This window comes from Tamandua tetradactyla, chromosome 11 (assembly GCF_023851605.1).
Source record: "Tamandua tetradactyla isolate mTamTet1 chromosome 11, mTamTet1.pri, whole genome shotgun sequence".
Lineage (NCBI taxonomy): Eukaryota > Metazoa > Chordata > Mammalia > Pilosa > Myrmecophagidae > Tamandua > Tamandua tetradactyla.
The window spans coordinates 31,623,031-31,649,639 of NC_135337.1; the positions used below are offsets into that span (position 1 = coordinate 31,623,031).

Sequence of the window (26,609 nt, forward strand, 5' to 3'; positions counted from 1 at the left end):
TTGAAGGACTCACACTGACTTTAAAGCATATTACAAAGCTCAGTGTTCAAAACAGCATGATATGGCATAAAGATAAATATATTGATCAATGGAATTGAACTGAGAGTTCAGGAATAGACTCTCACATCTATGGTCGATTGACTTTTGACAAGGCTGCTAAGTGCACTCAAGTGGGCCAGAAAACTCTCTTCAACAAATGATACTGGGAGAACTGGATATCCATATCTAAAAGAATGAAAGAGTAGCTCTTTTGCACATTGTATTGGTTTGCTAATGCTACCAGAATGCAATCTACCAAAATTGGAATGGCTTTTAAGAAGGGAATTTATTACATTACAGGTATACAGTTCTAAGGCCAGAAAAATGTCCAAACTAAGGCATCCAATAAAAGATACGTTGACTCAAGAAGGGCCAATATTTGTCACATGGGAAGGCATGTAGCTGGTATCTGCTGGTCCTGTTCCCAGTTCCGTTGCTTCCAGTTTCTAGTGCCAGTGGTTTCCTCTCTAAGCATCTTTGGACCTTTACTTAGCTCCTCTGGGACACAACTCTGGGTTCTGGCTTGCTTAGCATCCCATGGAAAGGCATATGTTGATGTTTGCTGGGTTCCAAACATCCCTGTCTAAGCATCTACTCGCTCTCTGGTCATCTCTAAACATCTCTGTGGGCTCTGTTCTCTCTAAAATGGTTCCCTCCTAAAAGGACTCCACTAGGTGGATAAAGACCCACCTTGAATAGATGGGATACATCTCCATGGAAACCACCTAATCAAAAGGTCCTACCCACAGTTAGGTGGATCGTATCTCCATGGAAACAACTTAATCAAAAAGATCCCAGCCAACAATACTGAATCAGAATTAAAGAACTTGGCTTTTCTGGGTACACGACAGTTTCAAACCAGCACATTCACCTTAGATTCAAAATGAATCAAAGGCCTAAATATAAGAGTTAGGACCATAAAACTCCTAGAAGAAAATCTAGGAAAGCATCTTCAAAATCTTGTGGTAGGAGGTGGTTTCGTAGATTTGACATGCAACGCACAATCAACAAAAGAAGAAATAAATGGGACCTCCTCAAAATAAAGACTTCTGTGCTTCAAAGAACTTTGCCAAGAAAGTGAAAAGGCAGCCTTCTCAATGGGAGAAAATACTTGGACAACACATATCTGATAAGAATTAATATCCAAAATATATAAAGAATTCCTACAGCTCAACAATAAAAAGACAACCAGTTTAAAAATTGCCAAAAGACTTGAATAGACACTTTTCCAAAGAGGAAATACCAATGGTTAAATAGCATATGAAAAGATGTTCAATGGCATTAGCTATTAGGAAAATGGAAATCAAAACTACAATGAGTTATCATTTCCTACCTACTATAATGGCCAATATAAAACAAAACAGAAACCTATAAGTTTGGGGGGAAATTGTGGAGGAATAAAAGTAGGTAGTTATGTAGAATTGGGCAACCAGTGTGGAAGGTGATTTGGCAGTTCTTAATAAGCCAAGTGTATATGATCTGGCAATCCTGCTACTAAGTATATACTCAAAAGAATTGAAAGCAGGGATTCGAATAGACATTTGCACATTCATAGCAGCATTACTCACTGTTGGCAAAAGGTGAAAACAACCCAACTGTCCATCGACTGACGAATGGATAAACAAAATGTGCTATATAAATAAGGTGGAATATTATTGAGCTGTAAAAGGGGATAAAGTTCCTGATGTATGTGACATCCTGGATGCACCTTGAGGATATTATATTGAGGGAAATGAGTTAGACAGAAAAGGACAATATTGTATGGTCTCATTATTAGGAACTAACTGTAATGAGCTAACTTTGGGGGTTAAAGTCTAGAGTATAGATTACTAGGAGATAGAATATGGTTAGAGAATGGGGAGCTGATTATAGATTTTTTAATCTATAAAAATTAATTCGTATAGATTTTTAATAAGGTTGATTATGTTTGGAAATAGAAGTGATAGTAGCACAGGGTGAGTGCAACAGATGTGAGTTGTGGGTGTGATTATTGTTGAAAGGGGAAGTTTAGGGTTGTGTATGTCACTAGAAAGAAAGATAGAGGATAAAATATGGGACTGTAACATCATGAGCCCTGTTGTTGGACGATGACCGTGGTTAACTATACGGATATGAGAATGTTCTTACATGAACAAATGTGTGTCATTATTATAAGGTATTAATAGGGCATTACATGGGAAAAATACATCCAAGGCAAATTATGGACTATAGTTAACAGGAATACTGTAATTTTTTTTCATAAATTGTAATAAAACTACTATAGGAATGATGAATTTCCATAATGGGGCTGTATAGAGATGGGATTTTTCTTTTTGGAGCATTGAGAATGTTTTCAAATTTACTGTGATGATGAAAGCACAACTCTGATTCTACTGAGAACCACTGATTGTATACTTTGGATAGATTGTGTGGTGTATGAATAAAACTGTTTTAAAAAGAATAATCTACTAGTTCTTTAATGGTAAAACATGAACCCATATGGTATGGTTGCTTTCCTGGACTGTGCTGTGAGGGAGGTGACCCCACATGTGATTTTCTTTAAGGGTAGTTTGAAATGGAGAAATGCTAACGAATTTGGCAGTTACTTTAGATCTGTCACCTGTCATCATAGCTGGCTATTCCTTTTCGTCATTAAAACACCAGGATTTAGCAAGTGGGACTGATATCATTTTGAACTCTTCATTTATTTTGACCTTGATTTGTTTGGAACAGAGACATTGTTTTTTAGGAAAAACAAAACAAAACATTTCATGTAGGTTGTCAAACTTTGGATTCATTGGTCCTGGAACAAAATATGTCATTTAAACAAAAAAATTTTTTTTAATTTAACTTCATTCAGGAAAATGCTGGTAAGAATTCAGATTACAGGTGGGCCATGGTGGCTTAGCAGGCAAGAATGTTTGCCTGCCATGCCAGAGGACCTGGGTTTGATTCCCGGTGCCTGCCCATGTTAAAAAAAAAAAAAGAATTCAGATTACTTTGGGGTAAAAAGATGTTCAAAAGTAAGTTTCCTCTTTCTTTTAGTGGAATTTCCCTCCTTCTGTTTATTCAAATGTCATTTATTTGGAAATTTTATATTAATGCTAAGTAGACTGTCTCTATCTATACTTCAGTGCTGTAACTAAGTGCAGAAAAGTGCATTTTTACTCTGTTTAGGAAAATAGGTAGCAGTTGAACTCAGCCTTGTGATAGTTAAACTGGCATTGAGTTTGTACTGTGGTTATTTTTAAGATAAACATATTGCTTTGTCATAACCAGATTAAAAGCTCCTTTGGGCTAAATAGATCATATAAATTTAATGAATCTATTTATATGATCCATTAAGATTAGAATAATAGTTATTTATAAATAGTTAAGTAGTTATTTTTATAAATAATTATTTTTCTCGTTTAAAATGGTTAAATACTTGAGAAAGCCCTTAAAGAAAAATGAAAAATATCTTAATATTTAAATAAGTTGCTTAAAACAGAAACTAAAAACTATTGTACTTCAGGGGGGAAAAGTCTTCTAAAAAGAAGTTTGTTAACCAAGAGTTGGCATATAGAAATTACACCTGTTGTGAAACTATTAACAAATTAGCTCCAGAAATTGGAAAGTATAAACTAATCGACCACAAACGTTTGTGTAAACCTATCAATTTAGTAATGTCATGGTAATTTAAAGTAATTAAAAAAATAATACCTTAAAGTTTAATGGTAAAGATTTTATCATTTCCTCTCCATCTCTCTCAAAACTACATACTGATCTGGGCACACTGATTTAAACCTACTTCCTTCACTCTATTCAGAACAGAATTTTGTGTGGGTGTCTTTTAAGCCAAGAGTGGTTGGGGTATTGCCCATATGAGGCATCCCTAGAGGTTATCTGTTGGGCAAAGTCATAAAAGTGGGTAAATGTTAGTTGGTACCAGTAAACAAAAAGTTGGATTTGGTAGAACCATACTGTCTAAAATTCAAAACTTTCCATTATTGTACTTCCAAACTTCCCCCCTGAAGTACAATAGTTTTTAGTTTCTGTTTTAAGCAACTTATTTAAATATTAAGATATTTTTCATTTTTCTTTAAGGGTTTCTCAAGTTTTTAACCATTTTAAATAAGAAAAATAATTATTTATAAAAATAAGTACTTAACTATTTATAAATAACTATTATTCTAATCTTAACACTAATTCTCCAGAAATGAAAGTTATGTGTATAAAATATCTCATTCCATTTGCTATTCTATTTTTAGGGATTGTGAAGTTTCATTTAAGAAATTTTTTATTAAATTGTTCAAAGTGATTCTTTTTGTATGCAATTTTAGTATGCAATTAAATTTAAAGGGATTAAGCATATAAGGTTTTTAAGATATTTCCATGTCTAGAAATGGAGGATATTCAGATCCCTAAGATCAGCAGATAGTAGAGTCACAATTAAGAATTAGTGAAGGAATGTTAAATTTTTAAATACCATATCAGTGATTGCCTTGGTGTTAATTATTAAAAATTAGCCTATTGGGTGCACGGGTGGTTCAGTGGTAGAATGCTCACCTTCCATGTGGGAGACCCACATTCAATTCCTGCACTATGCACCAAAAAAAAAAAAATAAATAAGAATTATGTATACCTTACACCCAAACCTTGGTTTCTAATACCATTCTCCAATAAGATGAATCAGTGCTCCTAGGAGAAATGGTTGATTCTACAACTGGGGCAGGAAACATACAAGAAAAGCCTGGAAATTTTGTAGTGCCAGGAAGTAAAGTACTCAAAAAAAAAAAAAAAAAAAACAACAACAAAAAAACAATACCCATATTCCTGGAAGTATGTCTAAGGAGCACAGGAGCCACTGATAGAGCTCTCAGTGATCAAAGGTGGATCAATCTGAACAACAAAAAAAAAAAACAAGAAGTATTGGATTATAACCCAAAGTATAAAATAAATAAGTCCATATTGATAAAAATAAATGATCGAGTGATTAATAAATGGGTAGTAGAGTCAAATCTCCCATGCAGAAGAATTACAAGAAATTTTGCAGGTACTCTGCCCCCAAGGAGGGAGAACCTAAGTCCCATTCCTTAAATTTGAGCTGTGCATAGTGACTTTGCTCCAGAAAGTACAGTATGGATAGAGGGATAAAAGAGTAACTTTTCAGAGGAGAAATCTGACGAACAGTTCCTCAGCCAAGTGATCAAAGTCATTATCAACAGTGTTAAGTAATGTTGATAGTTTGTACCTTTAATATATTGTGATTAAAATGGCACTTTACCTCTGTTGTTTTTCTACCAATAAGCCTTAATGCCAGCCTCATCATGAGAAATATATCAAATTCCAATAATGGGACATCCTTCAAAATACCTGACCAGAACTCAAATCTTTCAAGGTCATTAAAAACAAGGAAAGCCTGAAAAAAAATGATAGCCAAAAGAAGCCTAAAGAGATAATACAACTAAAACAGAAAAGGGCATTAAGTACAAACTAAGGAAATTTGAATAAAGTATGCTCTTTAGTTAATAATAACGTATCAATCTTGGTTATTACTTGTAACATATGTACTGAACTGATGTAAGATGCTAATAAGGGAAATTGGGTGCAAGGTATATACAGATAATATCTATATTATCAACTCAATTTTTCTGTAAATCTAAAGCTATTCTAAAAATCTAAATGAAGTCTATTAATAAAAAATTGCTTTATATAATTCCATAGCTTGTAGGAACTCATGGGATAATATAGAATTTTAACTATTTTTCACAAAGATTGGTTTCCAGGTTTATAGTTTATAAGGAACACTTCACTAGCTTTTGGATCTTGTGTAAATGCTGTGACTTTTCATGCGTGCAGTTAGCATCACATTGAAAAAATACAAGTGTGTGTATTTCTCTTTCTCTTAAATGGAAGTAAATCAATCTTAGCATTGAGGAAAAAAATCAGATTACTTTTCTCCCTTCCATATCTTTCAGATTATGTTATTATTTTCCTTAAAATATTTATGTGCTTTTTTTCCCTCATTACTAAAACATAAAGAAAATTCAAAACTTTGTCTTTAAATTACAGGAAACATTTAAAAGAAAAGCTATCAATAGTATATGATATGAGGATGATTTGTTTTTAGAGGTTTCAAATGAGTCACCTTGAAGTCATGGAAAGGCTACCACTTACCACATTTACTGTTCTGATTAATTTAAAAAAATTTTTTAGGACAATGTACAAATCAGTAGTAACTTAGTGAAGAAAAGCTTAGTTGTTGATATTGCTGTTTCAGTAATGTTGTATTGGTTAATCAGAGTGCTTACTTATCCACTGTCACGGATTTATTCAAGTCATCCCCATTTTCTTTTATGGTAATTTCAAATGCAGTTAGACTTTGCATAAGACATTTTCCTATAATATAGGAATTTAAAATATCAAAATAGGATTTTAAAATTTCACCCATGCTGCAAGTTAATATGGTTAACCTTTGTGACCGTTGAGCATAGTTTCATAATATAGCCTTGGAAAAAAAAGTGTTATTTAACCTTTAAAACGGACAAGGGGTCGCTTTGTGAATTGTCTGCAAAATGTTTTGACTTTTACAAAAGATATAGAAGTTGGATGTATATTTTTGTAGCATAATCTCTCTATTCACTTTTTCATCTATAGGTTCAATGTAAAATATTTTTTAAATGTAAGCTCTACAATTGCATTTGAGACTAAGCAACCTGCATTGTGTCATGACCCTTATAATACCACAAACCTTCTGTAATACTACTCCCGAGAAAAACCCACATCCTATGTATAACCTTAGATTTATTTTGAAATCTTTATGAAGAGAGCATAGAGAGATTACTAATTGTTTCTGTTATTTCCTTTAAAGGGTGTGATGTCTATTTGTAAACCATGTTTTTCATTCTAACTTGCCAGGTTTTTAATGTTAAAGTATATTAAATAATGATTTCCTAGTCTCATAGGCAACATGTAAAATTTAATAACTATGAATTTCAGCTGTGAATTGGTTGGTGTGTTAGATATATGTAGAGCATTCAAAAACAGGAGAAAGCCATGGTGTTTCCAGCAACCAGCATTTCCAATCTAATACCACTCGTCAGCTCAACAGTAGGAAACAATTTTAAGTTAACACAGTGCTAAGCCAGCATTTTTGACAATTAGATTTGGTTTAAAAAATTTTTTAAAGATCATTTAAATTGAGTGTTGGTGTGAGGGTGAGGGAAAGTTGGCACACTTAAATGCTGTTAGTAGAAATTTAAATTGGCACAGTCTTTTCAGAGAGCAGTTTGAGTATATGCTCTGTTCGTGCATCCCCCTTTGGGCATCTTTTCTTCAGAAATGTTTCAACATGTATACAACGTATTTGCTTTGCTTTATTCTATGAGATAAATCAAACATACGCAAAAGAGTACCTAAAACGTGTGTGTGTTTGTCTATATATATATATATATATATATATATATATATATATAGTTTAAAGAATAATTATGAAGCAAACACCCATGTAACGACCATCCATAGCAAGAAATAAAATGGGGCCCATATCTTAGGGACCCCCTACTCCAGTGTGCTCCTCCCTAATCACAGAATGCCTTCTTTTACCTTGTGGTGATTATCATCCTGAATTTCTTAAGCATAGCTTTACTTTCTATACATGCACTCTTCAAAAGTTGAAAGTAATGTTTCTTTTATAGAAAAAAACAGAATGTATTAGTTCCTGTGTATTTTCTTTAGGTCAGCATTGTTTTTGAGATTCACCTATATTGTTGCTTATAGCTTTAGTTTGTCTTTTTCGTGGTGTATAGTTATATGATGATACCCACAGTTTGTTTATCCGTACCATTGTTAATTAACATTTGGGTTGACTCATGATTTTTTTTTTGCTATTTTGAATAATGCTGCTGTGAACATTCTTATGTATGTCTTTTGCTGCATATTTCACAAGGCATGCATATCTTTAAATGAGTTTTAGGGTAACCATTTCTAAAATGGAAATAAAAGTTAGAACTTCCAACTAATTATAGGAAAATATCAACAAAGTAAATTTGATCCATCTAGCAAAAATGCCATACTCCTTTGTCCTTAAAGTCTCTAAGTGCTCTGATTTCTATTTCTCTGTGTCTCTTACCAAATTCCCCTTCACATAATACAGTATTGAAACACTGACCTTTTTGGTTCTTAAACCAAGTTTATTCATTACTACATTAATGCTTTTGCTCTGGCTCTTTCCTATATATGAAATACTGTGGTCTCTGATCTTCCCTATAGCTGGTTCCTTCTCATCATGTAAGTCTCAGCTTAGAGTCACCTATACATAGAGATATTTCCTAACTACCTTTATAAAATAGGCCCCACATACTGTCCTTCTATCTAATCATATGTTTTATTTTTTTATGACTGTCCTCCATGTCTAAAATTATCTTCATATAAAAAAATTATCTTCCACACTGACATACACCCATTAGAACCTTGTTTGTCTTATTTACTGCTATATGCTTAGTGTCTGGCATATAATACATGCTCAGTAAATAGTTGTTGAATTAATTTTAGAAGTGAGAAAATAGTCATGTAGAAAGAATATTATATCTTGAACAAGTAGCAGATACTGTTGTATGTATTTTATATGTGAGCATTCACTTATTTAAATGAGTGTTTTCTCAGAGATGGAATAAATGATCCCAGAATCCTCCCACACCCCTGCAACCACCTAACAAAATAGTAAATAATAGTTGTTTTTTTCAAAGGGAAAAATTTTCCCACAAAAAGTAACATGAGTGGAAAAAGAATATAACCTAATGCAATAAACTTTTAAAACTGCATCTAAGAAAAGAAGTAGACAATTTTAGAACAGAAAGGCCTAGCAGGGCTTGGCTTCTAACCTCTACTGTATTCCTCCTCCCGCCCCCACCACCAAAATTGTAGAGATAAGTCAGCAAAATCCTAAGAGGACTCATTCATACCTCAAAGTGGAGAGAAGGAAAATTAGTGCTTAACATTCTGACTGAGGAGCTATAGAAGCTTCTGTGAGGAAAAACTCACTGAAAAGGATAAGAAACATGAACATGTGAATCTTAACTAAAGTGAAGTCCTGGTGTCATAACTGAATTTGGGAGATAATCTGAATCCTGAAAATAATCCTCCAAGTTTTGGGATATATCACCTAGCTAGATAATGCAAAATATTTAATGAAATTCTCAGAAGGGTAAGTAAAGCCTTTCTTTAACCTGATTATTTCTTTCCCTATGCTGTTCTCTCAAGTTATAAAAAAAAATGAGAACAAATTTGAGCCTAGAGAACAAAGAATCTAGGTCTCAAATATGGTAGAGAGAGTTCATAAATTACTCATATCATTAGAACATTTGGAATGTCTGGAAAGAGTCCTATTGTCATGAGTATGATGAAGGGAAATACAGTAAATATTACTGTAAAAAGAATGAGACAAGAGAGAAAGACATATCACTCAAAAAATTAGAGTACCAAGTATATTAAAAGGGGAAAGAACAGACTCTTCTACAAATGGTGCTGGGAGAGCTGTATTTCCACATACAAAAGAATGAAATTGGATCCCTATCTCATGCCATATATAAAAATTAGCTCAAAATGGATCAACAACCAAACCATAAAACTCTTAGAAGAAACATAAGGGGAAACCTTGATGACCTTGGATTTGGTAGTAATTTTTTTAGCTGTAAAACAAAAAGCACAAGACACAAAAGAAAAAACAGATAAACTGGACTTTATTAAAATTTAACTTTTGTGCAACAAAGAACATTTTTCAAGAAGTGAAAAGACAGCCTACAGAATGGGAGAAAATAGTTGTAAACCATGTATCTCATATGGGTTTCTTATCCAGAATTTATAAAGAACTGCTATAACTCAACAACGAACAGACAACCAACTAGAAATAGGCAAAGGACTTGAATAGGCATTTCTCTAAAGCTATACAAATAGTCAGTAAGCACGTGAAAGGATGTTCAGCATCATTAGACATCAGGGGAATGTAAATCAAAACCACAATGGAATACCACTTCATGCCCACTAGAATGGCTATTATTAAAATAAAAAATGATGGCGAGAATGTGAAGAAATAGAAACCCTTGAACATCATTGGTTAGAATGTAAAATGGTGCAGCCACTGTAGGAAACAGTTGGCAGTTCCTCAAAAAGTTAAACATGGAGCTACTATATGACCCAGCAATTTCAAGTCAAGGGAGTATACCCAAAAGAATTGAAAGCAGGAACTTGAAGAAGTATTTGTGCACTATTGTTCATAAGGGCATTATTCATAATAGCCCAAAGGTGAAAACAACCCAAGTGTCTCCATCAACAAATGAATGAACAAATCTTGGTATATACAAATAATGGAAAATTATTCAACCATTAAAAGAAACAAAGTTCCTTTGCTACAACTTTGATGAACCTTGAAAACATTTGCTAAATGAAATACACCAAACACAAAATAACAGATATTGTATGATTCCACTTAAATGAAATATCTGGAATAGGAAAATATATAGAAATAATATTAGTGGTTAGTTTAGTCTGGGGGTGAGGAAGGATGAGAGGTTGGAGAAGAGTAAATGGGGAGTTCTAGCTTAACAGGCTTAGGTTTAGATCATGAAAAAGCCTTGGTAATGGATGGTGGTGAGGGTAGCACAACATTGTTAATGCAATCAATCCCACTAAAGTATACAGTTAAAAATGCTTAAAAATGGGAAATTTTGTGTTATATAAAATATTACCATCATAAATTTGTAAAATAAAAGTATCCCAACCAAGAAGAAAAAATAATTCAATGATAAGAGAGGAATTGCAATTGTTCCATTCTGTAAAAGAACTTAACATGAATTCACTAAAATTGAGAACAGAAGATAAGATGATAAAATAATATTATGGTGTGAAAAGGAAGATCACCCCTCCAAGGAAATAAATTGAAGCCCAATAAAACATTTATAGAAACCACAAAAGATTAGTTTATTAAATAGACAATGTTGAAAAGTAAAATACTGGCTTGGAGGAAAAGCATGAGCTATCACACTGAATGCAGAGTATGAATGTAAAGTAATTGATTGCTGATATATTTTTGAGGCCAGATATAGATAAGCTAACACTGAGGCTAATTGATGTCCCATAACAAATGAAATAGAAAAGCTATTCAAAGATACAATAACAAGGGGTGCATGAGTAGAATGCTCGCCTTTCATGTGGGAGACGCGGGTTCAATTCCCTGACCATACAGCCCCCCCCCCCCCGCAAATAAAAGATAAAATGACAAGAAAAGTGCCCTGAAATTAAGGAAGATTTGAATATGCTAATTAAAAGGACACTCTGTGTTCTAGGAAAATTTGAAGCAGAATGCTGTGGTGGAATGTAAACATTAAGACTTGTTCAGTTTCTACACAACATATTCTGTGCCACAAACCAATAGAGCAATATCTAAACTTAATCCTTCAGTCTCCCTTCAAGTGCTCAGTAGTCACATGTGGGTACTCACTACCATATTAACCAGGGCAGATACAGAACATCTCCGTTATCACAGAAAGTTCTCTTAGCGCTGTTCTACAAATTCTGAGTTTGGTAACCCAAAAATATTATCAACTAGATGTCATTAAAGAGACTGGGCATTTTCCAGTATGAGCAAACCGTAGAACACTGATCTTGTGATCGTCACTTGAAAAATCTATTGGATAGTGAAATCAGCTACAAATGAGTCAAAATAAATTATAAATCAGTACCACCTAAATTTGAAGCATATAGTAAAAAAAAAAAATGGACTCCAACATCTTAATGTTTTTCAAAATCTCTTTTCCATAAATTTAGAAGTATTTTGTTCTTGTATTGAAAAAACACACTGTTGTTTTCGTAACAATTTCACCTAAAATTTAACTTTAATTTTCATCTTTGTATCTTTTTGCTTTGTTTAAATAATTTAAAGTGAAGATGTATGACTTTAAAAAAAACAAACTATTTTTCTTTAAGAAAGTGTCTTTTACCAAATATATGAATATAGCATCTAAACATTGGTTAAAAAATAGTTTTCAGTGTAATATATAAAGTGCTGCCTTCTAATGCTGTTCCTATAAATTTTCTGAGTCTTTGGTTTTAAATATTTGTTTCTATTTCTTTGTCTTCTGTAATTACTTCCTTGACCTAACCAATCCTTAAAATATACTTTACATTAGGTTTTCTATGCTGCCTATTTAGCTCGATAAAGGAAATATAAACAGCATTTTATTTGAGGTTTTGTTTAAATGGGAAATTTTTCTATTTTAGTTTAGATAATACCCAGTGTGTGAACTTGAGCTCTTCAAAAAAAAAATTTAACAATGTCATTAAAAGCAAAAAAGGCAGAGGGACTATTACAGATTTTAAAAGGCTAAGAAATTATAATAACCAAATGTAACCGTGAGCCCTGATTGGGTTCTGGACCACAATAAAACATTTTGGGCCCTGTGGGGGAAATTTAAGAACTGTATTTTCAATGATATTAAGGTATTACTGTTATTTTGGAATTATATTAATTTTGATGTTAAGCCGTATTTGGTTAGGTAGGACAATTTCTAATTCTTAGGAAATGCATGATGACATATATATGAGAGAAAGGTCATGACATCTGCTGTTTCTATTCAAATGGTTCAGAAAATATGTGTGTGCACATGCGCGCACACACGTACATATGTACATATGTAGAGAGAAAAATAAAGCAAATATGACAATTTTAAGTGGTAAATATAAGTGAAGGATATATGGTTGCCATTATACTGTTGTTTCAGCTCTTTACATTTGAAAAATTTGAAAACTAAAAAGTTAGGAAATATTTTACAAGATATAAATAATAGACTAAATGCTTTTGTATTTGCCTCTGGACTAATGTATATTCTATTACCTCAACTACACATTTAATACATTAACTGGTTGTTAACTGCTTAAAAACTCTTTTAAAAAAAAACTTTGCTTCAGATTGTCTGATCTTATGTTTTAAAAGCCTATGGCTTTAAACACAGCTTTTAAAATCTGCTATCTTCCTGTCTAAGGAAGTGTTCTTCCTGTGGCAAGATAGGGTAAGTTATAACCAGCAGTAAAAACATAGATAAAGAAACAAACAAGAATGGACTCTTAAGCATGCCCATTACAATCCTCTTAAAAAGTAAAACTAACTACATTCACAGGTTTTCACACAGCTTTAGTGCCTGTCTCTTCTTCTCTCACCTGTGTAGTATTTTTTAATATTATGCACTAGCCCTTCTTTTCTCCCAAACACTTGTTAAAAGTCATTTCACATCTTACTCTCCTGAATTTTGCTGCCCTATCACATGCAAGGACTGAAGTTAGCAAGAAAACTTTTCACATTTTCTCTTAAATCTTCTAACTTGCACCAGTACATTTTGAGGAACCAATACATTTTTTTTACACCAATACATTTTTAATTGTTCAACTTTTTAAATGGCATTAGAGGGCCAAAAGTGTAGGTGAAGATATCTCTGACTAAAATGTCCATTTTCTACTATGACCATATAACACACACTGCACAAATACATGTTCACTTTTTTTTTTCCCTCTGCTGACCACAGTGTTTATTGATTTTGCAATAAACTGTAAGAGGATATATGACATCCTGGGCACATTACAGCTCTACTTCATTCTTTCTTTTATTATGGTCATGGGGATAAAACAAGTGAATGTGAATGTTCTAAGGTCATTAATATAAATAGTTTGGATAGTCAAACATCAGAATACTGTTTATAGTGAAATATACTACTATACATATTTATATAATTATATTAGAGAACATAGCTTTTTTAGACCTATATCATCCTTATTTATTGCCATATTTCCTCAAAAATATTAACACCTTTAAGTAATTAAAGAATTATTTTGCTGGCCCCCAAATCTTTGGTTTTTCTTCATTCTTTTTTTTGCATGGGCAGGCACCGGGAGCCGAACCTGGGTCTCTGGCATAGCAGGCAAGAACTCTGCCTACTGAGCCACCAAGGCCTGCCCAGTTTTCTTCATTCTTTAAAATGGTTATCTTAATTTGTATAGGGGGTCATATGTGGGAATTTTTTCAGATCCTGAACATTTTTATTTAGTTCCTCATTATACATTACTAAACTTTAACATAATAATTTCTGTTTGAATGCTGGGTTAACCAAGAAAGGGATTTGAGTTCAAAATTGAACCAACCTCTGTAGACAGGGAACTGACCAGCTGAAAATAACATGGGAAATAGTGTGAAGTGAAACTGATAGCAGAATTGAAAGAAATTAGTTTAAGGACCCTTGACATTTTTCTTCTATTTTTGTTTTTAAATATATTCACTCTGGAAATGTAGAGTCTATTTGTAAATAACTTTATGAGTCTTGGCCATTTACCATTTACTATTGTGGTGGTAGTTAAAAGAAATACTTATGTCCTTCTTATATGTAAAATTATACTAAGTAAATTTTATAATGAAATGAGACATTATTTGATATCCTTAGAAAATAGGTTTAAAAGTTTTATAACTGGCATATAAATAAAATAATTAATTTGTGTTTAGAAGTTAATTTTCAATGGTGATTCACACCAGTGCATTTCAAATATAGGTCTATATTTGGCTATATCAGAATCACTTGTATACCTTTCAAAGTATACTGATTTTCAAGCCCTGTTCCCGAAGTTGAGAATTTAGTAAGTCAGGAGTAGGATCCTATAATCTGTATGTTTACAGAACTCTCCAAATGATCTTTCTCCTTAATCATCTTTGGGAATTCTGCTTTAAATATTTCCTGGTTGAGGCTGTTTATATTATTGTACTCGTTTACTTAGCTAAATTTTTATACACATTAGCTATAATGTTTTTATTAAAGAAAGCCCAGTTTTAAATAATAGAAAGGATTTATTGGCACATGTAACTGAAAAGTCAAAAAAATAGGATGTGCTTCAAGAAAAGTTTGATTTGAGCTCCCTCAACTTGATACAGTTAAACATGATTTTAAAGGTGCTGCCCTCCTCATCATTTTCATTCTTGAAAGGTTTTCCTCATCATGTTAAAATGGCTAACAAGTGAGCTTCATATACACATACCATAATGTCCAGAATAAGAATCTGTACCCCATAATTTCCAGCAAAAGTTCAGAGAGTCACACTGTTTAGCAATCCTTGAACCAATTCACTGTGACCAAACTGATGGGATTATATTGTTTGCTTTAGACCCTACCAATCAGGGCCTCCCGAGGATTAGGAGTAGGATAATTCCAATCCTCTGCCACCATCTAATGTGAGCAAGGAAGGAGACGTGAAGGAGGGTGACATAAAAACTACCAAATCTACTACAGAATATAGAGGTAAACTGTAGCTCAGCCTGCCCCAAAATTATATTTTGTATTCATAAAATCCTAATTTGTATGATTTATTTGTGTTACTTTTCAGTTTTTTAAGTTTTTAGTAAAATGTGAAGAAGGTAGTATCCATTGTGTACCAGTGCTTAATTTTAGCAGTCACTGGTGGGGGAGAGGGGAATGAATTGTTTTTTATTGATTACTCTTTTCCTCTCAATATTTTAGTGTGAGAATTTTCAAATATACAGTAGTTGAAAAAATTGTACAGTGAATACCCATTAACGCACCCCATTCTGCAATTAACATTTTTATATGCTTGCTTTATCAGGTATTCTTTTTTTTTTTTTGCATGGGCAGGCAACAGGAATCGAACCTGGGTCTCTGGCATGGCAGGCGAGAACTCTGCTACTGTGCTGCCATTGCCCACCCCAGATATTCTTTTATCCATTATTCTAGCCATTTTATTTTTTGAGGCATTTCCAAGTAAGGTGCAGACACTATTACACTTTATCCCTAAATATTTCAACATGTAAACTGCTAACTAGAGTTATTGAACACCTTTTGATTAATGCGTTCATGTACAAAACTCTGTGGCTTAAGGCCTTAATATGAATCAGATTGCTATAAACACCATAATTGTATTTGCTAAAAGAATTAATCAGTAAAAACATGAAATTATAACCCATGTCAGACTCTGAAATGTGTTCTGCAACTGTTTATGGTGTTGTGCTTTGAAATTTAGAAATTTTTTGTATATATGTTATTTTTCACACACAAAAAAAAAGACAAAAGGTTGATTGTGATGATAAAAAAAATATTTAAGCCCTCTAGCCTCCTATATTCCAGAGCAGCTAGAAGGAAAAATATGAGAGGATCGTATGGTAGCCCACAACAAACTCTGGGATCTGTACTATAAGTGTGCTATACTAAACAATAAAAAAAATTAATCAAAGATAAGTCCAAGAGTAAAATGTACATTTAAACTTTGAAAATGTTACTTCATGGTCTCAATATAAAATTCCATTTATTAAATAATTAAAGGTATGTATTTAAGGTCTGTTCAGTGAAATTACATCACATCAAAATTGTTAATATGTTGGACCTCTTTTTCTTTAAGTTTTTACTTATTTAGTTTTGCCTTGGAAACCAGTTACTGGCAATCTATTGTTATCAGCTGGACCAAAAGAAAAACCTCAAGAAAATGCAGGTTCCTGGTAAATTTATTAGTGTAGCTGACATTTTCCCACCTGCTTATCAGAAACAAACATGTGGACACTGCTTGAAAATAGAAAGTTATAAAAATACTTGCATAAAATATCTTGAGACCCGGGTTCGATTCTGGGACTATGCACCCCCCCCCCAAAAAAAAAAATCTTCAACATTAGCTAATTGAATGAACTATCCCAGAAATAAAAGTAATTATTATGTATAGTATAGAATACAGAAATTCCTGTATTTTTCTACATTGTAAGTATGTAGCTATTCACGTAAAGAGAATCCTAAAAAGCTTTGAATTTAAATATTTACATAAGAGCCCATTCTTAGAACATAAAATTCACAGATTTTTTAGATAAGAGGTAGATCATATATTTTAGTTTATTAAATAGCATTTAGAACATCTCACTTTTTACTTCTGTTTTGAAATATAAGCTACTATTTCCTTAAGGCAGACAGTTGAATCAGGATACCCCAGGTAGAACTTCCCAACTGATATATCTGTCAAAATGGTGGGCCACTAATGTGTGACAGATGTACTGAAATCATGATCTGAGCCCTGGGAGTCACTGCTGGAACCTGGAGCTGCTTAATAACCCTTCCTCTTTCCTCAATTTACCCAATGTGCCCCACAAATTGTATTTCATTTCCTGTGGGTATGCCCCAGAAACTATAGTAACAGGTATCATGGTCTAACTTCTTCCATGTAAAAGTTGTGTAGAAACACAAAGCTTTATAAAGTTATATTTAAATCTATAAAGGTTAACTATATACAATTGGATTTAATCAAATATATAAAGCTTTTCTCCTTGAAATGTTGCTTTATTTCTATGATGAATAAGAGGTTCAAGGAACCTCTTTTATTTTACAATCTAAGAAGGCTTTGATTTCTTACTGGAGTCTTTTTTTTTTTTTAAGTTTAAAGCATTCCATCATTTTTATTGTAAAATTTCCTAGCTGCCCTGTTTTTCATTAAATAGTGCCTTTCCTCTAAAGAAATCAAGGTGCTATAGCAAAATTCTTAGCTAAATCCTACTGGGACCCACCTTTGGAGGAGACAGATCTTTGGAGTCCCTCAGTGGCTTTTTGAGAAACAGATTTAGAGATACCTGTCTTGCCAAACTTCTTTTCTTTTTCACTTCAAATTTCCTTATGGGAAAGAGTTGATATTAATTATTATTGGTGATTATAGCCTTTCACACTTAAAGTCTTTCTGCTTTCTTTAACTGCTATCTTAAAACATTGGAGCTTATCTTGGGCTTTGTCATATATTTGCACTGAAAATTTTTGTTATCCCACATGACATTATTGCTATGGGATGTCCAAAATACTCAAGAACATTGCCTTCATTTGGAACCAGATTCAAAGGTATTTTTTCTCCAAGTCTGATTCCAAACCACAAACATCTAGCCTTTCCATCTCATCTAGAATTTCCTCCTAGGAATGGATTGCACTTTTAATTTAATCACCCACTTCAAGGGAATGAATGTGATGTGAATCCAAAATAAGACAAAACAAGCCCACAAAGAAATAGAGTTGAACGTACGTATTCAAACGAGTGGTTTGCATCAAATCTCCTTCTGAAGCATATCTACTTACTCTTGCTGCTGCCATTTCCCACGTCAAACACAGCACTTGGAGAATATCTTTATAGTAATGGTTTCATTTATTTTATGTTAGTGAATATTCTCTTCCCATATATTTCTTTCTTTCCCCTACATTCTTTTTTCCTTTCCTTCCTGCTTTACTCACTTATTTATTCCCCTCTGCTTGACACTGTTCTTTCTCATTTTGAGAATATACAGAATTGAGGTAGAGTAAATCAAGAACCAAGAAAGGAGGTAATCATGAAACAGACTGAATTTGTGTGGGTTCATTAGTCTTCATTATATTCTTCTTTTGTTCTTGTTCTGTGCCTTTGAAATATTTCATTGAAAAAGTGGGATGATTAAAAATAAGATGCACATAAGTACACATAAGTGATACTGAACTTATATGTACTTTTATCTATAACATGGGCCATATAGCATTTCATCGTTATTTTCGTATTGCAATTCGCTTTGAAATCAGCAGGGGCTAAAATAAGCAAGTAAAGGCAAGACTTTTTGCAACAAATTCAAGAAAGCTAATTTGCTTGGTCCTTTGCATAAATCTCCATATTCTTGAATGCTTCATTTTTCCTATGTGCAGAATTTGCTACAATTTAGGGTGGAAAAGGCTCTGTGACTCTTAGGCAACCAATTGATTCAATCTTTCATTCAGATTTCCTCCTCTGAAAAGTAGGGATATTAATAATATCTATCACAGAGGCTTGTTATGATTGCACATAAAAGGCTTAGAAAAATTCCTGGCATGTTGTAAGCACCCGTCTTTCTCCACCAGGCCTCCACAAGTGAATTAAACCCAACAGAAAATGATTTGAGTGACTGTTTTCTCAGATCTCCCAAGGGTAATACCTAGTATCATTCTAGATACCTGAGAGGTAAGTTAGATTGTTACATTCAACAGATGCTTTAGGCATTAGGGCTTAATTCCTTTGGGGAATCTCAATAGAGTAGAGCTGATAAGTGCTCAATAAGTGTTAACTATTATTGTTTTAGTTGCAAGTCAAACTGGTTTAAATATTAAAGGGAATTAATTGTATAGGACCTAAGATGCATTTAAAAACTGATTTTTTAAAAACCTGTGAATGCTCAGCACTAAGACAACTTTTACATGAACTTCAAAGCTTTTTCAAATCAGAATATGTCTCTTTCTCTATGTGTCCTGATATGGAATGATCTTCCAAGTTGAACTACTGAGAGATAAGAAAGTACAGAACAGAGTGTATAGTGTTTATCGTATGGGTAAAAATATGATATGCATGTATATATGTATGCTTAATTAAGTTTGTAAAAAACGTCATGGGAAGAGTATACTAAAAAACTAACAGTGATTGACTTCATGGAAGGAAACGGTGTAGTTCACGGCTATTAAAAATAACTTACTTCTGGTATCAAGTGTTATTCAGTAGTTTCAGTAGATGTCTCTAGATCAGAGCTTAACATTTTAAGCATCAAAACAAATTATATCTGGAAATATCAAAAAACACTGTTTTCACTCATTAATAAACTCTTTGTCTAAAAAGTTCATGTATATTTTCAAGTGGTACATAAAAGGGCAATCTCTCCACTTCCTAAACTATTTCCCTTTGAAATGGTTCCAACACTGTTTTGGAACTGGCTTTTAATCAGCATACTGGGACTCCAACACACATTTCTGAGCTAATTAGACAGGAGACCAGGAGCTGTCCTTCCCTTTTTGGAGAACTTGGAGAACTTTCTTTGTTCCCTTTCTCTGTTTCCCAAGCAAAAGCAAAAAACCACCCAGTATACTGTGGGAGGTTCCTCACCTTCTTGACTTAAACATTGAAATTCTTATGTTAATGGTAGTGAATGTGGCTACATTTCATAAATGACTTCCAAATTTTTAATTTTTTTCATTAGTAGACCCATTCAACTGATTTCCAAGAGTCCTTCAAAAGGTATATTTTATAAATTGTATTTATTATAAACAACTCTTAATAAACATTATTTAGAAATATTGGGTATAGTTAGTAAATCATTTGATGGTGAACCTGTTCAGAATTCAGCTAATTAAAGAATGTGCATTTATACTGTCCTATATCTTCAAGTATTTGTGAGCCTGCTAAGAAAATTCTCCTGTTTTTGCTTTGTTGTATTGTCACAAAACAGAAAGAAGAAGGAAAGCTTCAAGGACAGCTTAACAAGTCTGATTCTAACCAGTACATTAGGGAACTGAAAGATCAGATAGCAGAGCTGAATCATGAGGTAAGTGATAAATTTTGATCTTCACATATTTCTTTCTTCCTTCCTCTGTATTGTAACAACACTTTGTTACTGGTTATAAGACTGACTCTTTCGTGCTAAATATTTTGAATATTTGCTAAATATTTTGAATCCTTGGTAATAATTAGTAAGAAGAATATGTTAAAAGATTATCTTCTTTCTAACAAGAAATTTTCTATCCTACTAACGAGGATTTATTTTTGTTATAGAGGTTTTATTAAACCTCTCCATCATAACCTAAAATGATCAAGCAATATTTGCATGGCAAACATTTTAAGTTATAGTCTGAAGACCCTTGATAATTTGCCTAGATATCAGAGATACTTCAATTTAACTAAGATTTTGCTAAAGACCTGTAGAATAGATTTGTGGTATTTACCGTTGTGGGTAGAAGGAAGTCTTTTTACTCTTGTCTTCTTTTACACTGATGGTGGTATTACTGAGATTGCAAAAAAGGATACTTGCCTAATATCAGTTAACAGATTTCTTAGTATCTGAACGCTTTTTAAACTGACACTACCTTGAATCTGTGAGATTCAACTCATGAAATTTTCAGATGCTTTTACTAGAAACTATACCAAGTAACTTAACAGTATTTTGAACTAATGGTAAATGCCTAGCTGAGAATGAATGGAAAAGCATATTTCTCTATTTGAATTGATTATAAATAGTATTCACTCACAGTGATGAGATTTAAAAAGGTAAAAAAAAATCTCATTTGCTTAAAAAAAAAATGGAAACTCATTTTGGCCACTAAGTGAATTTTAACTTGAAAGAAAAAATGGGGGCATTACCCTTTCCCAGTATTACTCCCATTAGTTCAAGTCTGAGTGATTTGAGTAATTCCCCCTGGAATAATCAATCTAAGAGTAAATTCTGAATGAAGAGCGAACTAAATTTTCTTTTAATGATTAATCTTAAGTATGACTTAATTTGTCCAGATATTTTAAAAATCTTTCAATAATAAATAATAAATCAAGTTTAAAGAGCAGTAATCTTGATTTTCAGTCATAATAACATTTACTAAATTCAGGATGTTATAGAATCTTTTCCTCTTTGTGTGTAGTTTTTACATTCTGTTTTGGTTCAAAAGCCATGTATGAAGAAAAAAGTTACAAATAAGCATGTTCTAGAAATTCTTACTCTTTTGAGAACCTTAGGAATTATTCATTATGTTCAAAAGACATCCCCAAAGGAAAATCAAAATCAGTCAACAAAAACATTTTTTTCTTTAATGCAATTCTATTGAGATATATTTACACACCATACAAACCATTCAAAGTACATAATCAATGGTTCACAGTATTATCACATAGTCGTGAATATGTCACAATGATCAATTATAGTTTCTCTTTTTTTAATGTGAAATATAACATATATGCAAAAAAGCAATAAATTTCAAAGTACTTTTTAACAAGTAGTTATAGAACAGATTTCCAAATTTGGTATATTGGTTACAGTTCCAGAATTTCAGATTTTTCCTCCTAGCTGCTCCAAGACACTGGAGATTAAAAAGAGATATCAGTATGATGATTTAGTAGTCATACTCATTTTTCAAATCCTACCTTCTCTGTTATAACTCCTCCTTCTCCTTTTTCCAATCTTTAGGAATACTTGCGTTATGCCTATTGTAACTTTTTTCATGTTGAAAAGGGGTGTCAACAATATGGGGTAGAAGGATGGAACTGGTTGATGTTCTTAGAGATACAGGCACCTCTGGGTTTCAGGATTTATCTGACATAGGAACCATCTGAAGGTTTTAGGTTTCTGAAAAGTAAACTTAGTGTATGCAGCTTTTGTAGAATCTCAGAGAGCCCTGCATGTTTTTTAGGGTTAACAGGAATGATGTTGGTGGGGGTTGGCAACCCATGGCAGTTAGCAGTGTTTAGCAGAAGCTTGCTTAAGAGTAAACTCCAGAATAGCCTACTCTATTTGAACTCTCTTAGCTACTCATACTTTATTACATTTCTTTTCCCCCTTTTGCTCAGAAAAGATTGTTGTTTCCACGGTGCCAGGGCCAGGCTCATCCCAGGGAGTCATGTCCCACGTTGCTGGGGAGACTCATACCCCTGGATGTCATGTCCCATGTAGGGAGAAATGTAATGATTTTACTTGCAGTGTTGGGCTTAGAGAGAGGGAGACCACATCTAAACAACGAAAGAGGTTCTCTGAAAGTAACTCTTAGGCATAATTATAGGTAGGCTTAGCTTCTCCACCACAGAAATATGTTTCAGAAGAGCAAATCTCAAGATCAGGGACTTGGCCTGTTAACTTGGGAGTCCCTCGTGTTTGAGAGAACCATGATCAATTTTAGAATATTTTCATTACCCTAGAAAAGAAATAAAAAGAAAAAAGAAAACCCAGATGCTATCATACTCCCTATCCCTCCCTATTATTGACCCATGTATCAGTGTGTTAAATTTGTTACTGTTGATAAAAGAATATTAAGGTATTACTGGTAACTGTAGTCCATAGTTTGCAACAGCTACACTTTTTCCCCATATACCCCTCTATTATTAATTATGGTGTCATATATTTTTTCTAGTTCATGAAAGAACTTTTTTATGTTTATACAATTAATCACAGTCATTGTTCCCTACAAGATTCACTGTATTATACATTCCCATGTTTTAATCTCCAAATTTCCTTCATGAAAAAGCATTAATTTTACATGTCATGTTTCTTGACTAAAAATGAAGATATTATCCTCTTGAGAGCCTGTGAAAACACTCTCCTATCTTAGACACACGTAAAAAGGAAATTAATCAAAATGTAGAATTTATTATTGCTAAAATAAAGAACTAGATTGTGCAAATTAAAGACTAGAAGTCTGTGATGAGATGCTAATTGTGCAGTTCAAAGAAGGCCAGAGTCTTGGGCTGAAGCAGGCTCCATGCATGGTAGAAAAAAGATGTGAGTGTGATACAGCTGGGACAACACAAAGTTTCAGAAATGAGAGTGAGCATAGTTTTGCGCATTCAGAGGAGGGCAGATTCAATTGAAGAATTAGTGTGACCAACTTGTGTGAAATAATGCTACACATAGTTGAACTGGTTTATGGTTCTTACTAGATTATATGAAGCTGTAATGTATCTTCATTTGGAGATTTTGTTTCGTTATGTTTTCTGACAAATTTTAATATGTTCACCTATTGCAAAGTTTACTACTAATGAAAGAATAAGTGAAAACAGGTGAAAGTTTGAATCTAGATACTGGTTGCTATAAACTTAAAAAAATGAAAATTACTATTTGTTGAACCAGCTTCTTGGGGGGATTAAAAAAGGTGTCACTTTTTTTGTTCTCATGTTTTTATGACATCCCAATGAAAAAAGAAAGCCAAAGTCAGTCTCTTCTCTCCAATTTTTAACATTTACCCATGTGCTATAATTTATCAAAATCTTTGGCTTTCAACATAAACATTTAGTTTGAAATATTAATACTGTATTTGAGCACCTGACTGTCTTGTCAGTAGTCATATTGTTAGCTAATTTTTGTACTTCTTTAAATGTTGAAGGAAATGCTGAAAGGAATGACGAGCTTTACTTATGCATCTTCTCCAAGATCTACAGCAATATTGTACGTTTTATAACAACTATGACTACTTAGCATAGTCAGCTGTGTAAAGTGGAAAGAGGATTAATCAAGGTGTATTTTATAAATTACTGAATATATTTTTGACCTATAAAATAATAATTATGATTTATCAAGTACCTACCATAGACCAAGCATCATTGTGTCAGACACTTCATATTTATTATGATTACTAATCCCTTAAGCAATCCCATGTGTAAGTGGTTTTGGTCTCAGTTGCCTGGATGTGGAAACTGAGACTCACAATGATTAAGTAACTCGCCCAGGGTTATACAAGTAGGAAATGGTTGAGTTGGAATCAAGTCCACTTCAGCCTATTCTTTACTTCAGCTTTACATAGGCAGTTAAATTAGAAAACGTCATCAATATTCAAAATCTTAAGAAGGGCAATTAATGACATGTTAACTGTGTCGTTCCTCTCTGACATATGAATTTGAAAACATCCAGTAATATGTGAATTCTACCTTTGACTTAGCCACATGAACGCCCCGTCTTTACTTGCTGACATTGCAAATGGCAAATTATCTTCCCTTCTTACTGTTTACTGTGATTCATCCTAATGCCTTCTCTGACTCCTGACTCCTCTAATTCCTACCCTCATTACCTGACTAACTTTTGCCTACTTCCCTTAGAAATGTTTGAATTTGGACCCTCTTAAACCCTGTCAAGACCTTCGCAGAAGCCACTGTGGAAAACCTTGCTACCCCAGGCCCGGAAGTTTAAATCCTCTCCCTCTCACCACATCCCATCATGGCATACACAGAGAAGCCCCTGGCCTACACCCTTTACTCCATCCAGTTCAAGTGCTTTCCTTATCCCATCTTCCCGATCTCTTACCACCCCACCCCACCCCCATCCATCTTCAGAGCACTATGCCCTGGGTGCAGAACTGAAGGTAAAGAAGATTGAATCATAGTCCATGCCCTCAAGGGGTTCACAGTCTTACAGTTGAGATACGCATACAAATAACAAATTGCAATACTTGGTGAAAAGTATAGCGGTAGAATAGTATAGAAGCTACCATTTTATTTAACAGTTGCTTTGTGTAAGACAATGTACTGTGATACTTACATTATTTTATTTAGTATTCACAACAGTCCTATGGAGTAAGTAGCATCATTATTGTTCATATTTTATATATGAATATATATATAATTTTATATATGAATATATATATATTCAGTGAGGTTAAATAACTACCCCTAGTCATACTATATTCAGTGGTAGAAGTAGGATTTTAGTTCAGGCCATATGATTCCAAGCGCATGTTTAACCACCTAAGCCTCTTTAAAAACAGGGATAAATTGGTAACTACATCTGGACTACTTTTGACAGGTGAATGGAAATTTGCCAGGCAAATTGGGCATTAGGAGCATTTAAGTCAGATACATGAAACAAAATTGTAGTTTCCAGGAATTAGTAAGCCATCTACTTTTGCAATACAGGACTCACTTCTTACAACTGCTGGCCACTAAAGTCAAAGAATCTTTCCTAAATGCCAAGAAAGGCAGATACAAGAAGGTAGGAAGGTTTTCTTGTTTAGAAGCCAAAGGATTTTACTCAGAACTCATTTAGATATAGACATCTAGGCAAGTATAGTCCTCTGCTTAAACTTAATTACCAGTTAACTACTTCTCTCTATTCTTTGGAGCTTTGCTGCCATGTACAGTATCATTTTATGAGAAAATGCATACTAAACAACTGATTTGAGAATGTGTTTGGAATACAGATTGTATGTTTTTGCTTACTCTTGATGGTGATGTGATGGTTGTGCTTCTGAAGGGTGTACTAGGAACAGGCAAATTTATTCCAGACCAAAGATAGTCTTATGCTAAAAATTATACTAAACTTTAAATATCTCTCCACTAAATAGTTTTACTGAATTTTTATGATGTCATAATAAAATAGTTTTAATGTACTTTATGAGCTTAAAAATCTCACAAAAGTAATTCTGGGTTTATTTGCTTAGTAACTTTAAGTAAATTTCCCCCCCCGTTGATTAACCAGTAGCCACTAAATCATGTTAGGTGATTGGATAATTATTTTAGTCTTCACAATTATCCTGTGAAAATAATTACAATACCCATTGTATATAGGCTCAGAGAGGCTAAATAATATGTCGAAGTCACATATATAGTAAGTGACAGAAGCTGGAATTCAAGATCAGGACTCTTGGTCAGAAGTGAAACCAAAACAAATTATGTATGTTTTTTTAAAAAAAAGAAAAAAACATTTTTTTCATTAATATGCTACCATGTTGTTCTAGTTTTCTAGCTGCCAGAATACAGTATACCAGAAACAGAATGACTTTTAAAAAGGGGAATTTAATAAGTTGCTAGTTTACAGTTCTAAGACTGAGAAAATGTCCCAATTAAAATGAGTCCATAGAAATGTCAATCTAAGGTATCCAGGGGAAGATACCTTGGTTCAAAAAGGCTGATGAAGTTCACAGTTTCTTTCTCAAGTGGAAGGGCCCATGGTGAACACAGAGTTTCTCTCTGATCTGGAAAGACACATGGTGAACACGGTTAGGGTTCCTCTCTCATCTGGAAGCATGGCAAACACAGTATCATCTGCTAGCTTCTTCTCCTGGCTTCCTGTTTCATGAAGCTCCCTGGGAGACATTTTCCTT

General features: G+C 33.4%; 1 protein-coding gene across 8 annotated transcripts in view; it reads left to right on the forward strand.

Moving 5' to 3' along the window:
* Window positions 1–26,609, forward strand: part of EVI5 (ecotropic viral integration site 5) — a 307,393-nt gene that overhangs the window by 231,961 nt on the left and 48,823 nt on the right. For all 8 annotated transcript variants that reach the window (XM_077120262.1, XM_077120264.1, XM_077120268.1 and 5 more), the window contains one exon: window positions 20,273–20,368. In XM_077120262.1, coding sequence (XP_076976377.1) covers window positions 20,273–20,368 — 96 coding nt within the window. The remainder of the gene's footprint in view (window positions 1–20,272; window positions 20,369–26,609) is intronic.